A 14,148-nucleotide genomic window follows, 5' to 3' on the forward strand; every position below is an offset into this window, starting at 1 on the left:
TCTTTGTATATAATTTAACGAAGAGAAAAAAATATATATAATAGAATACAGAAGTTTACTTATCCTACCCTGGAACTGGCTACAGACTCAACGAGCCTTCCCCCAGGAAAGGCTTACATCATTTGGGGGGGGTGAGGGCCACCTTTACATGTGTTGGCCAGAAACTGGAAAAGGGAAGAAGGAGAAGCCCGCCCACCAGAATGCTCACCAGGGATGTGATGGAAAGAGGTTTGGGGTTTGGACCTTTTGGACCAAGGCAGGGGGCGTCGGCCGGGGGTTCTTTTCCGAGGTCGGCCTCCAGGCTCCGACACGGAGGCGGCCCCTCTCAGGCTGCTCCCCACCTGACTTCACAAAGATGACGGGTTTCTCGCCGATAAACCGGGCCACGGCCAGGCTCCTGGCTGGGTCGGAGTCCGGGTAATCAAAAAAGTCAGGTCTGTCCAGGAAGCGCGGAGACTCTGCTCCCAGGGCCCAGGTCTTGGCGCCCTCCGGGGTGGGTGCTGCGGACCACAGCGACGTCTGTGACAAGAGCCCCGCAGACCCCCGCCCACCCCAAGCGGCAGAGGCAGACCCAGGGCCTGCCAGGCCACAAGGCCTTCGAGTGGCGATAGAGGGGCTCAATTCTGTCCCAGGAACTTCCCAACGCTCAGCTGAACTCCACCAGAAGGCCCACGCTGGAGGGGGTGGGTGGGAGAGAGTGTGGGGAACAGAGAGGAAGGCCGAAGCTTGGCCTCCCAGCCCCTGAGGGGGCACTGACCCCCTCCCCCCAAGCTTTCCCCCTTCCCACGGCTCCCAGCACCACTCCCCACCTGCTTCCACGGCCCCCAGCCCAACCAGCCACACCCACACCCTCGCCCACTGCCACGGACTCATGACCTCTCCACTCCTGTGACGGGGCTGGGCTCTATGAGGTCACAGCCCGGAGCCCTTATGACCACACACTCTGGGGCGAGGGGAGAGAGAAAGGGCTGGGGCTTGGAACCCTCCCCCAGCCACCCTGGAATCAGCGGGGGAGAGGCTGGGACCCACAGAGCCCCCCATCCCTTGGGGTACACAGTGGCCGCCCCAGAATGTGGAAACAGGAGGGGCTTGGTGGGGCTAAGGACACCGTGTTTGTAGAGAAGGCGCAGGTTTTCTGTGTAGAAGGGGGTAAGGCTACACACGGTCGCTTTCCCTCGGATCAACCACCATGTATTGAGCACTTAGTACTACGCCGAGCACTTCACGTAGATGGACTCAGCTACCATTACAACCCCGTGGAGTAGGAACTGCCCTCACTACCCAGGAGGGGAGCCAAGGCACGGATGGGCAAAGTAGTGTGGGCAGCGCACACCTCCCTGGGGCGTGCGCTTTCCTTCCCGAGGCTCCCCCTGGTCCCCAAATTCAGGAGCACAGGCATTTCCCTCACCAAACCCTGTCGTCTAGTGCTCAGCCCGGGAACCAAGAGAAATAATAAGATTTCCCCACTAGGTGGCAGCATTGTCCACGCCTGCCTGCCTGCCTGCTTTCCCTCCTCCCGGAAGACCCAGCTCCCAGCTCCAGGCCTTCACCCCCTCTTCCCACAGGTGCCTCAGATGCTCAGGAGAAGGCGTCGCAGGGGAATGGCAGGCACGGGGTTGTCAGAGACAGTCCCCTGGCCCATCTCCCGGGCAGCTCTCAGTCATGCAGAGCTTTCGCGGGCTCCCCTCTCTGGGTGGTCTCCCTCAAGGGCCATCCCATTTCCCCTTTCTTGTCCCCAATCTTCTTCTTCTTCTTTTTTTTTAAGTATATATATATTTTTTATTGATTTCAGAGAAGGAAAGAGGGAGAGAGAGATAGGAAGATCATTGATTGGCTGCCTCCTTCCACTGCCCCCTCACTGGGGATCGAGCCCACAATCCAGGCATGTGCCCTTGACCAGAACTGAACCTGGGACCCTTCAGTCCGCAGGCCGATGCTCTATCCACCGAGCCAAACCGGCCAGGGCCCCGATATTCTTTTATTTGTTACTTCCCAACAGCCACTTCCACTCTGGCAGACCGCAGTCTGCTTCAGAGTTAGCTCCCCTCTGATTGGCAGGTGGGACTGTCTGTCACAGATGTGTCCCGCCCTACCCAAGCCCAAGGACACTTCAGGGTCTCCTTGGTGTTATTACACAGATGCCTGTTCATGCGTGAGGTCTGCTCCCTCCTCCACTGGGTCCCCACCCTCATCTCTCCTGCCCTCATGGACTGCCCACTCACTCTCCTCACAGCAACACTAGGAGGCACTTGCCATGTTCTGCCTCCTAAATAAGAAAAAAAGCCCAGAGAGAAAAGGGGGAAAGAGGAGGGAAACTAATACCTTGAGGGCCTCCTGTAGGGCTGGCTCACGTGGGCCTCTTCTCCCTACACTTATCTCTCCTAAGAAAGAGAAAGCGAGTTACCCAGTTACAGGCATGTAAGGGGCAGCAGGGACGAAACCTGGTTCCTTGCTCTGGGCCAGGGCCCTGGCCCCATGTGCAGCTGCTGCTGGGGTTTAGCTGGGAGAAAGGGGGTTCAGAGCCTCCAGCTTTTGGAGTGGATTTTGCCGTTCCCTCAATTGCCTCAAAAGAATACAGCTGCCCTCTCTACCTAAAAAGGCCCTTTCGACTCAAGCAGTGAATGAGCCATTCATTTACTCATCCGATGATTAAGTGCATGTATCGAGCTCCTCCTGTGTGCTGGGCTCCCTTTGCAGCTTAGATCTGAGTCGGCAGGCCCCGCTGTCTGCCTTCAGGGCCCACAGGGGAGAGAACTCAAGGATGCACATCACTAGAGCACAGACAACACCTAAGGGGCTGGCTATACCTGCTGTTTCTACTCCTCGTTGAATGTATTTTTCAACGCCTTCAGGCCTTTCTTCGTCCCCACCACTCCACTGAAACCACTTTTGCCAAGTCCACCAATGACCTCATAACTTGCCAAATCGAATGGTTACTTCTCTAATCCACTCTGTCTGTTATCGTCCTGAACCTGCCTCCAGGCTCCGGCCACGCTCACGGATTTCCGGGACTCCTTGTTCTCTAACCCACTCAGTCTTGGACCGTCTCTTTTCTATCTATACTCTCTCTCCCTAGGTGATCTCACCCAGTCGCATGGCTTTAAATACCATCTATATGCTGATGACTCACAAATGTATATTTCCAGCCCAGCCCTCTCCTCCGAGCTCGATTCCTCTACCCGATTTCCTGCTTCATGCCTCTGTATGTCCCCAAACACCTCGGATTCAATAGATCGCAAATGGAGCTCTTGATTCTCCTCCCCCGAACCTGCTCCTCCCTTCCACTGCAGCCAGCGTCTCAGGGCTCCTCCAGATCTCTGCTCAGCACAAAAGCCGGGGGATCATCTCAGATCTCCCCCACTGTCTCTCTTCTGACAAACCTATTATCAAGACCTATTGGCTTGATTTCCAACAGAAACCTCAAATCCACCCACTTCCTCCCCCCTGAAGTTCTGCCCCCCTCATTTAAGCCAATCCCACCTCTCACCCAGCTTATGGCAACAGCCTGTGGACCGGTTGACGTTCCCTCTTCCCACAGTGAGAACAACCCGGGAAACACACATCCACTACTTAAAACCCTCTGGTGGCTCCTTGTGTGGATTCTGAACTTACCCTGACCTTCGAGACTTGCCCAGCCCTGTCCACCTACCCTCTTTGGATCTTTCCAGGCTCTCCCTTCCTTGGCACACTCCAGCCTTGGCATGAACCTCTGCCAGGGACACTCTTGCTCCACGCTTGGCCGGCCAACGCCTTCTCATCTTCCAGGTCGTGGCTGAGACAACACTTCCCCGGGGAAGTGCACTGAGATCCCACAGCTTGTGACCGTCCCCAGTCACCGCATCGATCTCGCTGCGTGGTCCTTGTCTGTGTATTGTCTGTCTCTCTACAAGGCTGTGAAGCCAGAGATGCTTGATCCTGGTCATAGTCACGGCACCACAATAAATAGTAGGGATTCGATAGATATTTATTGACTGAATGGACAGATGAAAAGCCTTTCCATCAGGGCTCAGCCCTTCAACAAGGCTCTCTGCTGGGCCTGTGCGAAGCCCCTGGAGAAGACCCCAGTGGCGGATGCAGGGCTCTCAGGCTCTTGCCCACTTGCCCCTCCCCTCACTGCAGGCCCAGGTCTGCCCCCGGCCAAGCCCACCAGCTCCGCCCCGGATGCTGGCATCTCCCTTAGCCCGTCTCCTTCCTTAGCTTGGAGAGCCCTGAAGGAAACCTAGTGGTTGCCTTTACTTAGAAAAATACATTCCTTTAATGCGTTTGGAGAGGAAACATACGCACATGGAACAAAACTCAAAAGGTATAACAGGATAGACGTTGGAGATAACTCCAACTCAGCACTGTAGTTACCACTTTCTTGTGCAGCCTTCTAGAGATAATTTATGCACAAATAAACACATATAAACTGCCCCCCTCAAACGGAAGCATTCCATACGTGCTATTCTGTACCTTACTTTTCCAGTTAACATGAGACTGTGAAGGCGATTCTGTACAAGCACATAGGGGCCTTTCTTTGCCAGGGCAGCTCACTATTTCATTGTGTGAAATTGTGTCATAGCGGATTGAACTGGTCCCCTACTCGTGGGCATTTAGGTTGCTCCATGTCCTTTGCAAATAACCTTGACTTTCTATTATTTTGCTCGTGGGACCAGCATGTATATATAGATGACAAAATCCTAGAAGTGGCATTTCTGGGTCAAATAGTCTATGTATTTGTCCTTTTGGTGCCACCATCAGACTGGCCTCCACAGGTGCTGTCCGTTACCCACGGCCTCATCAACGTTGCGTGTTAACCGATGCTTTGACTTTCATGATTTGATAGATGACAAGTGCTATCTTTCTAGTTTGACTGTATTTCTCTCTTTTCAAAAATTGTGTGTTTAAAAAATACACATCACAATAGATCTTTTTTGTTGTTGTTGTTAATCCTCACCCGAGGATATTTTCCCATTAGTTTTGGGGGAGAATGGGAGAGAGAGGGAAAGAGAGAGAAATATCGGTGTGAGAGAAACACATTGATTGGTTGCCTCCTGCATGCAGACCAGGGAGAAGCCTGCAACCAAGGTACGTGCCCTTGACTGGAATTGAACCCGGGACCCTTTGGCCCACAGGCCAAAGCTCTAGCCACTGAGCCAAACCGACCAAGGCCACATCACAATGGATCTTAACATTTTCAAGCAGACAGTTCACATCGTTGTGCAGTCACATTTCTCTTTTAAATCACAACATTCAGTGATGCCAGCTTAGTGCCAGGCCCAGCAACTCAGTGCAGGCAGGACACACCGTGTGGCCAGACTGAGCCTGAGCCGGCACTGGACACTGGGCAGAGGGGCTGTTCCGGAAGGCTCCTGGGAAGAGGTGAGCCAGAGTGACCCCTGAAGGAAGAGGCAGGTCTGCCAGCAGAGGGGCTCGTATGAGTCCAGGTCGGTGGCCTGAGAGATCCAGGTGTGTTCTAGAAACTGCACGTGACACTCCCGAGAGCCAGCGAGAGGAGCCCCCGAGGAGATGAGAGAAGTCAGGGTCTTGGGCTGAAGGGCCTTGGAAGCCACTGTGAGGACTTTGACTTTGGGGGATGGCAAGTTTGCGGCAAACGAGAGCAAAGATCAAAGGCTGCAGTGAGGCGGCAGGTGAGAAAGGCAGGCGGCTGGGGAAAGGCTGCAGCGCTTGGGGGCTCGGAGCAGCCCGTGCCCCTCCGCACCACCCCGAGGGACGGGACTGCGGGGACGGGCCTGGAGCGGGTGGAGGGTCGGTGCATTTCCAAAGGGGACGCCTTCCCTCCGAAAGGGACACCCGCCCTCGGGGGAGGATCGGGTCACCAGCAGAGACACCTGAACAGCCAAAGGGAGGAGGCGTGGGAAAGCCCCAGCCGCAGCCCTCCGTCTCCTCCCTCGGCCTGAAATCCCCCGCTGGGCTCGGGGCGCCCAGATCCCAGGCTGCGACCGCAGGCGGATCACACCTCCCAGCCTTGCATCCCGCAAGGGTCACTGCGGCTCTCCAGGCCCCATCCCGCAGGCCCCGCCCCTACGGATGCGGGAGCCGACGGCCGGACGCCCTCCTCCCTCCTGCGCCCGCACCTCTGCGGGGGAGGGGCGGGAGGATGCTCCGGGGACTTGGGGAGCGAGCCGGCGTCGCCATGGCAACTAGGCGGGTGGACGGGTCCTGAGACTCCCGAGGAAAGGAAGGAGAAAGCGAGGGAGTGGGCGCTGTGGGCTCCGTGCGGCCCCGGGCAGGAGGGGTGCGGGGAGGAGTTGGGGAGCACCGGGCAGTTCTCACAGTTGGTTCCCGGTGGTGCCAGGCGCTTTGCGAGTGTGTGCGCGCGAAGTTTCCCGGGTGAGGGTGCCAGCGCGTCGGGGTCTGTGCTGTGTGAGTGCGCACGTGGGCACGAGCGTGTGGGGGGCAGTGCCTGCGTGCTCGTGACTGTGTGTGCACGCGTGTGCTCCCCGAAGTGTGCCCGGCTGGCGGCGGGAGAGTCCCGCTGCCTCCCCGCCCCCCGCCGCCGGCGCCCGCAGCCTCCCGCCTCCACGGCGCTCACCCCCTCCTCCCGCACTTGCCGGCTCTCCCTCCTCTCGGCGCGCACAGCGGACTCCGCGCTCTGGCTGCCGCCGCCCGGGAACCGCCGCCGCCCAGCTTGCGCCCGCCGTCCCCCCAGCGCCCGGGCACCTGTTGGAGGCAGACACAGGTGCAGGGGGCTGGGTCGCGGGGCCGGTGCGGGAGAGGGGTGTGCGTGAGCCTGCGGGTGCCTGCGGGTGGGGGTGGGGGGAAGCCCGCTCGAGGCTGCAATTGCTGGCGCCCCTGGAGCGCCAATCTGAGGAGGAGGCAGCTGGGGAAGGGGCCCCGCGTGGGCTGCAGGGGGGGACCGGGCGGACCGGCGGACCCTGGGGCTGAACGCGGTGGGAAGTGAATGTCTCCAGGGGCGGGTGACACCCGGACTAGACAAGCGCCTGCTGCAGAAGGATGGCCAGAGCCCCGAGAGACAGGAGACCTGGGGGTGGCTTCTGGGAGCAGGCAGGCCCAGGGGCAGACGGGAGCCCAGATGAGGGGCAGGAGCCGGGAAGATGACAAAGGGACCCGGTCGGCAAGTGGGCAAGGCTGGGGTGGAGCCAGGACCTGGGGGGAGGGAGTTGGCAGCCCAGCCTGTGGCGCGAGGACCCAGCTCACAGGCTGACCCTCCCTCCACACCTAGAAGGGGAGGCCCAGATGGGAGGGTGCTGCCTGGCCTGCAGCCCAAAGCCCACAGGTGTGAGGAGTGGGCGGTGGCTCACGCTGGGACCTCCCTCCCCCCAGACACGGTGCTGCATGAGGGGCCGCAGGGGCGACCGCATGACCATCAACATCCAGGAGCACATGGCCATCAACGTGTGCCCCGGGCCCATCCGGCCCATCCGCCAAATCTCTGACTACTTCCCCCGCCGGGGACCAGGACCTGAAGGGGGCGGCGGTGGAGGGGGCCTTGGGGAGGCCCCTGCTCGGCTGGCCCCCCTGGCCCTGGCCCCCCCTGCAGCCCTCCTGGGGGCCACCACGCCCGAGGATGGAGCTGAGGTGGACAGCTATGACTCGGATGATGCCAGTGAGTGTGGGGGCTCCAAGGGCCCAGGGTGGTATTGGGGGCCTCCAGGCTGTGGGAAGGGGATGGGGCCCTGCTGGGTGTGTGTGGGGGAGGCCAGGGCACAGGCACCACAGCTGCAGTCAGTGTGGAGACTACAGCTTTAGCAAGGCTCAATATTCAATATTTCTCCTGAGACAACCACCCACACAGCCCCGTTGCAGCCGAACCAGGAACCCAACACACAGGCTGGCAGGCTGACATGCACATACCTTCATGGCCAGCGCACCAGCCGGCGCTCACACACCTGCCTTTACACACGGACTCACGCTGCTTCTCTTCTCCAGCCACCCTGGGCACGCTGGAGTTTGACCTTCTCTATGACCAGGCCTCCTGCACTTTGCACTGTAGTATCCTCAGGGCCAAGGTGGGCACCCCCTCCCTCCCCAGCCTCAACCCTGTTTGCCTCCCACCGGGGAGGGATGGGTTTCCATCCTTCCCTTCTCCAGGCCATACCCCTGCTCCCCTCCCCACGCCCCCTCCCAAGTCCCCTTCTCCTTGGCTCTCCACACCCCAAGGATCCACTCTGCTGAGGGAGGGCTGGGAGCTCACCGCTCTCTTTCCTCCCCTCCTCGCCAGGGCCTCAAGCCCATGGATTTCAATGGCCTGGCCGACCCCTACGTCAAGGTGCACCTGCTGCCTGGAGCCTGCAAGGTAATAGCTCCCTCCCTCCCCGAGTCTGACGCAGCTTCTGGGCCTATCCCCAGGCTCCCCCGCTTTCAGCCTCTGTGGGTCTAGGGAACATGTATTGAGAATCCTTCGTCCCCACGCCGCAGGCCAATAAGCTGAAAACGAAGACGCAGAGGAACACTCTGAATCCCGTGTGGAACGAGGACCTGACGTACAGTGGCATCACGGATGATGACATCAGCCACAAGGTGCTCAGGTGAGGCCCATCCTCCCTGCCACCAAAGCCTCCAGCTCCGCGCCTCCTCCGGGACAGCTGTCCTTGAACCTTCTTTGGTTGACTTACTTCTCGTTAAGCCCCTCAGATGCTCACGTGCAATCAGTGGCGCCCCATCCCCTTTGGCAGCAGCCAACATGCTCCCTGGCATTCCTACCCCACATGGCTCCTCCTGCCTCCAGCAGAGGGCTGCCCTCTTCTGACCGGCTGTTCATTACTCTTATCCTTTTCCTTTGCCTGTTGTCTCTTCTACCTGGAAAGCGCTGCTTCCTGCTTCTCTTTCCGCCACCCTAAACCCCACTCATTGTTTGAGGCCCCGCCTCCCCCTGAAAGCGGTCCCTGGTCCCCGACAGCCCTTATCAGAGGGTGCAGCGGAGGTCTGCCCATTCTGTTGCCTCTGTCCCCCCAACATCGCTAAGGAAGGAAGTCTGAGGATAGGAAACTTGCCCAGTCATCCCTGAGGTGTTACGGAGAGAGCAGTCCCTGACAGGGAATGAAGGGCAGCAAAACCTAGGCTTCTAGAACTTTCCTTTGTTCTTGGGCAATAGGGAGTCATGGCAGAGTTTGTATCAGGGCAGGGGCATAGTCAGGGCTGTGTTTCATTTTTTAAAAAATTTAGATGTTTATTTACTTATTATTTTTATTGACTTGAGAGAGAAAAGGAGAGGGAGAGAGAGAAATATCAATGAGAGAATCATTGATCGACTGCCTCCTGTACGCCCTCCACTGGGGATGGAGCCCACAACCTGGGCATGTGCCCTGACCAGGAATTGAACGGTGACCTCATGGTTCATAGGTCGACACTCAACCACTGAGCCACACTGGCTGGGCAGGGCTGTGTTTGGGAGAGATCACCTTGATGTTGTGTGTGAGGTGGACTGGAGGGAGGACAGGCAGAAACCAGAAAGGCTGGCCCCATAGTTCAGATGCTAGAGCAGGGGTGGGCAAACTTTTTGACTCGAGGGTCACAATGGGTTCTTAAACTGGACCGGAGGGCTGGAACAAAAGCATGGATGGAGTGTTTGTGTGAACTAATATAAATTCAAAGTAAACATCATTACATAAAAGGGTACGGTCTTTTTTTTTTTTAGTTTTATTCATTTCAAACGGGCCAGATCCGGCCCGTGGGCCGTAGTTTGCCCACGGCTGTGCTAGAGAGTGAGGACTACATCACTCGCTGGGTGCTCTGTGGTGTCCAGCCCCGGGCTATGCATTTTATTTTATTTTATTGATTTCTTACAGAGAGGAAGGGAGAAGTATAGAGAGTTAGAAACATCCATCAGCTGCCTCCTGCACATCCCCTACTGGGTATGTGCCTGCAACCAAGGTACATGCCCTTGACCGGAATCGAACCTGGGACCCTGGAGTCCGCAGGCTGACGCTCTATCCATTGAGCCAAACAGGTTAGGGAACGGGCTATGCATTTTACATTCCTTCATTTCAGTTGGTCCTTACAGTAGCTTTAGGAGGTGGGCGAGTAGAATCTCCATTTTATAGATGAGAACTGAGGCGTCAGGAGGTTGACTTGCCCAAGCTCACGCGGTTGCTAGGAAGTGGCAGAGCTGGGAATGAACACTCCTGCATGACAGCTACCCAAGAGTGTCACAGCAGAAGCAAGTGCAGGGGCCGAAGGAGACAACACAAACACAAACACTCTTTTCTCACCTCTGGCCTCAGTCTCTCCCCGGCCGGCTCTCTGCATGCAGAACAGGACAGGAGCTCCAGAGGAGTGGGGGCCTGGTCCAGCTGCCCGAGGCTCCTCAAGGCCTTCTAGCCCTCACAGCCTGAATTGGTGACCCACACCCACCAATGCCCACCCTACGCACAGTCAGCAGGCTCCTGTCCACAGGCCCAGAAGGCAGGGGTGGGGAGGGTCCCCAAGATTTGTGAAGGCTTCCGGAAGTCGCTGAGCAGATCCCGATGGACCAGGGGACAGCCTGGGCAATGTAGAGGGAGGGGTAGGGGAACAGGGCACATCAAAACATCCTCCTCAGGTGCCAGGCCTGGTGCCCACCGCAGCCCATTTTACAGATGAGGAGTATTTAACGAAGGCAGAGTAGGACTGGCCTCGGGTGCCCATGGTTCTATCGGAGGCACTTTCTCACTGGAGTGGGGCCCAGGGACCCCAGGGGCCCTGACCTTGGTTTCCCTGCCAGGATCTCCGTGTGTGATGAGGACAAGCTGAGCCACAATGAGTTCATCGGAGAGATCCGAGTACCCCTCCGCCGCCTCAAGCCTTCACAGAAGAAGCATTTTAATATCTGCCTTGAGCGCCAGGTCCCGGTCCGTATGGGGCTATAGGGTGCTAAGGGGAGGGGTTCCTGGGGAGGCCAGGTTTCCAGAACCTTCTCTTTGCCCTTTCAGCTGGCGTCACCCTCTTCCATGTCGGCAGCGCTGAGGGGCATATCCTGCTACTTGAAGGAGGTAAGGCCCCTCACAGGGACCAGTCCGGGTGGGAGGTGGTAAGGATGCAGCTGACCTCTGTGTCTGCCCCGAAGCTGGAGCAGGCGGAACAGGGGCCTGGGCTGCTGGAAGAACGAGGGCGCATCCTGCTGAGCCTCAGCTACAGCTCTTCACGCCGCGGGCTACTGGTGGGCATCTTACGCTGTGCCCACCTGGCTGCCATGGACGTCAATGGCTACTCCGACCCCTATGTCAAGACGTGAGCCCTCCCCCTGTCGAAGTGCCCTCCCCTCCCCTCCTCTCCCCTCCCCTCCCCAGGGAGCCTGACCTCTGCCCTGTCCTTTTCTGGCCTATCCCTGACCACCCTGCTCCTCTGCCCCTGCCCCACCTCCTTGGCAGGTACCTGAGGCCAGATGTGGATAAGAAATCCAAGCACAAAACAGGCGTGAAGAAGAAGACTCTCAACCCAGAATTTAATGAGGTAAATGGGGAAGGGACCAGAGATCACAAGGGGAGGGGGCGGGGCCTGGCAGGGGGTGGGGCAATGCCTCATGGAAGGTGTGGCTTGCCCTGTCCCAGGAGTTTTTCTATGAGATGGAACTCTCCGCTCTGGCCACCAAGACTCTGGAAGTCACAGTCTGGGACTATGACATTGGCAAATCCAACGACTTCATTGGTGAGGGAGGAGCCCGCTGGGTGGTGCTGAGGGAGGGCAGACTGGCAGCGAGCAGGCCCTGATTTTGCCTCTCCTGCTCCCCAGGGGGCGTGTCCCTGGGACCTGGTGCCCGGGGAGAGGCCCGGAAGCACTGGAACGACTGTCTGCAGCGGCCAGACACAGCCCTGGAGCGCTGGCACACCCTGACCAGCGAGCTGCCCCCTGCAGCCGGGGCTCTGCCCTCAGCCTGAGCTTGGCGAGCAGCTGCCCAGCACAGGCCCCTCAGGGCTGGGTCCAGCACCCAACCTTCGCACGAGTGTGTTGCACGTTTACACGGGGTGGATGCCCCGCCCGCCCTGCACTACCTGTCTTATTTCGTGAGAATCTCTGTGACTGTGGGTCTGTCTTCTTGTGAGGGACTGTGGAGATCTGTATTCACATATGCAAACTTCCTCCTGCCTGACTCGCTACTACATGCAAATATGCAAACCACCCATCCTGTGCACACCTGCAGGGGGAGTCCTGCCAGGGCCCCTGCCCCAAGGCCCCAGCTGCTGCTTCTCTCTTGCCTCTCCAGGCTGCCCGTCCCCTCCACCACAGGGAGGAGGTCGGATTAGGGGGGGTTCGAAAGAGAAGATTCCAGAAAAGAAAAGGACAAAACCCAAAAAAGAGCCACTCCTTTACTACAGAATCTTCGTTTGAAAACAACACATCTAGCCCTGTACAGCTGCCCTTTTAAATGGAAGCGGGGAGGCACCGCAGGGTCCCGGCCTCTCCGAGGGGTGGCAGATGTTCCCAGCCACTCATTTAAACCACTGTCCCCAGGATGGGGCCAGGATGCGAGGGCAGCCTCCTGCCCTCCCTGGTGAGGGGCCCTCCTTCCAGGGGACGTTTGTGCATGTTTACGCCTCTTCTGATTGTGTCAGTGGCCGCAGCATGGCAACTGGGCGTCAATAAATGTCTCTGTGGAAGCTGGGGCTCATGTGCTGGCACAGGGGGCTGGACAGGGGCTCGGGCAGAGGGGGTCACTCCGGGATGTCGATCACCAGGTCATCATCTCCATCCAGGGCATCATCCCCGCTGCCTGCATCGCTGAACATCTGCCGAGGGACTGCACTCAGGATCGTAGGGGGGGGCATCTTAGTGGGAGGCAGTGGGGCCAGGGCTGCCCCCACCCCAGCCCCAGAACCCCGGCTGGGGAAGGTCAGCGGCCCTCCCACAGGGCAGTCAGGGGGTCCCACCGCCATCTGCAGCAGGGGGGGGAGAAACACAGGGAGGGGCTGTCAGGAAGGAATGGGACCCCCAGGAGGCTGGCACTGCCCCTTACGGCAGTTCTGGGGGGTGGGGAAGGGGCAAAGGCTCATTCAAAGGGTACTGGACAAAGCCAGGCCAGCCACACTGGAATCAGGGGCCTACCCCACCATGGCCACTTCAGAGTCTCAAACCAGCAAGTGCCTGGGGGTAAGGGGTAGTAGTGATGGAGGCAGTGATGAGGGCGGGAGGGGCTTACAGGAAACCAGGAGGGAAAGGCTGGGCCCTGCCTCACCAGGGAGGCACCTCGGCAGCCCCTGTGATGGCACAGCAATCAGAGCCAGCCTGGGCCTGCCTGCCTGCCTCTAGGCACCTGATACCACTGGCCACCACTGGCCTTCTCTCCCTCCTCCTACGGTGGGACTCACTGGTTTGGTGGTAGGGCGGGGGGTGTCCTAGGTCTTCACCCCCTGCTATGTGAGGCCTCTTATATCTGGGATGGCCCCTCCTTGGGATCCCCGCAGTCACTGGCCTAGGCCAGGCCCTCCTCTCAGCTCACCTGGACTACGGTACCAGCCTCCTAACTGGACTCCCTGCCTTCAGCCTCTCCCAGCTCCAGCTCCTCCTCCACACTGCAGCCAGAGTGAGCTCTCTAAAACACAAACCTGAGCGTGTCACTCCTCCTTGCTGCCCGGGGCAGGCAGTGCCCATGCCTGAGAACGGGCGTGCCTGAGAACGGCAGGCGGTCCTTCCACCTGCAGTGTCCTTTTCTATTTGTCCAAAGTCCTGCTGTGTCCTCTGAGGCTGGGAAGTGGCCTCTGTCCTGCCCAACCCTCCAGCCCCGTTCCTGCCAGGTCCTGCCAACCTCCCCCCGAGAGCTCAGTGGGCTGCACGCCTCGCCTGTGAGCACAGACCGAGCACATGCTGACAGATGCCCTTTAATGCGCTCTGACCATTCTGACCACCCTGGAAGGGAGGAGGGGTCACGGGCCCGAGGAGAAAACAGGCTGCCAGGTCCCCCCTGGGCAGTGTCCAATCTGGCCTGGGTTGCAGGTGGCAGGAAATGCTTCTGTGTGGTCTAAACAGTGGCCCTTCTAATTGTTTTAACCCATTCAGCCCTCACGGCCCACCCTCACACTGTTCCTGGGCGGCGTGGAGGGCCAGAGTGGGTTTTTAATCAGGGTCAGCACCTCAGGGTACAGGTGACTGCCAGGACTGATGACAGGAGGCCAAGTATTGAATAGCACCCTTGTATCCAGTACGAGGCACCCATGTGTACACAGAGGAGCAGACACATACATGGCTGAAAAAAGCAGCGACATGAGGACT

General features: G+C 58.6%; 2 protein-coding genes across 10 annotated transcripts in view; one reads left to right on the plus strand and one right to left on the minus strand.

Moving 5' to 3' along the window:
- Positions 1-332: 332 nt before the first annotated feature.
- INO80E (INO80 complex subunit E) overlaps positions 333-14,148 on the minus strand; it is a 20,628-nt gene continuing 6,812 nt past the window's right edge. For 3 of the 9 annotated variants that reach the window (XM_014445717.2, XM_014445715.2, XM_006103333.3), the window contains one exon: positions 11,370-12,815. In XM_014445717.2, coding sequence (XP_014301203.1) covers positions 12,594-12,815 — 222 coding nt within the window. In that variant the 3' untranslated portion in view covers positions 11,370-12,593. Of the gene's footprint in view, positions 501-11,369; positions 12,816-13,378; positions 13,472-14,148 lie in introns of those variants that run through there. The other 6 variants (XM_023744634.1, XM_014445719.2, XM_023744633.1 and 3 more) reach the window with 4 other exon arrangements.
- On the plus strand, positions 7,300-11,819 carry DOC2A (double C2 domain alpha). The gene is made up of 10 exons (XM_023744629.1): positions 7,300-7,570; positions 7,894-7,973; positions 8,186-8,260; positions 8,383-8,492; positions 10,667-10,793; positions 10,875-10,934; positions 11,009-11,172; positions 11,313-11,394; positions 11,493-11,589; positions 11,674-11,819. The coding sequence occupies exons 1-10, from the start codon at positions 7,300-7,302 to the stop codon at positions 11,817-11,819; spliced, it is 1,212 nt and encodes a 403-aa protein (XP_023600397.1).

This window comes from Myotis lucifugus, unplaced genomic scaffold (assembly GCF_000147115.1).
Source record: "Myotis lucifugus unplaced genomic scaffold, Myoluc2.0 scaffold_480, whole genome shotgun sequence".
Taxonomy (NCBI): domain Eukaryota; kingdom Metazoa; phylum Chordata; class Mammalia; order Chiroptera; family Vespertilionidae; genus Myotis; species Myotis lucifugus.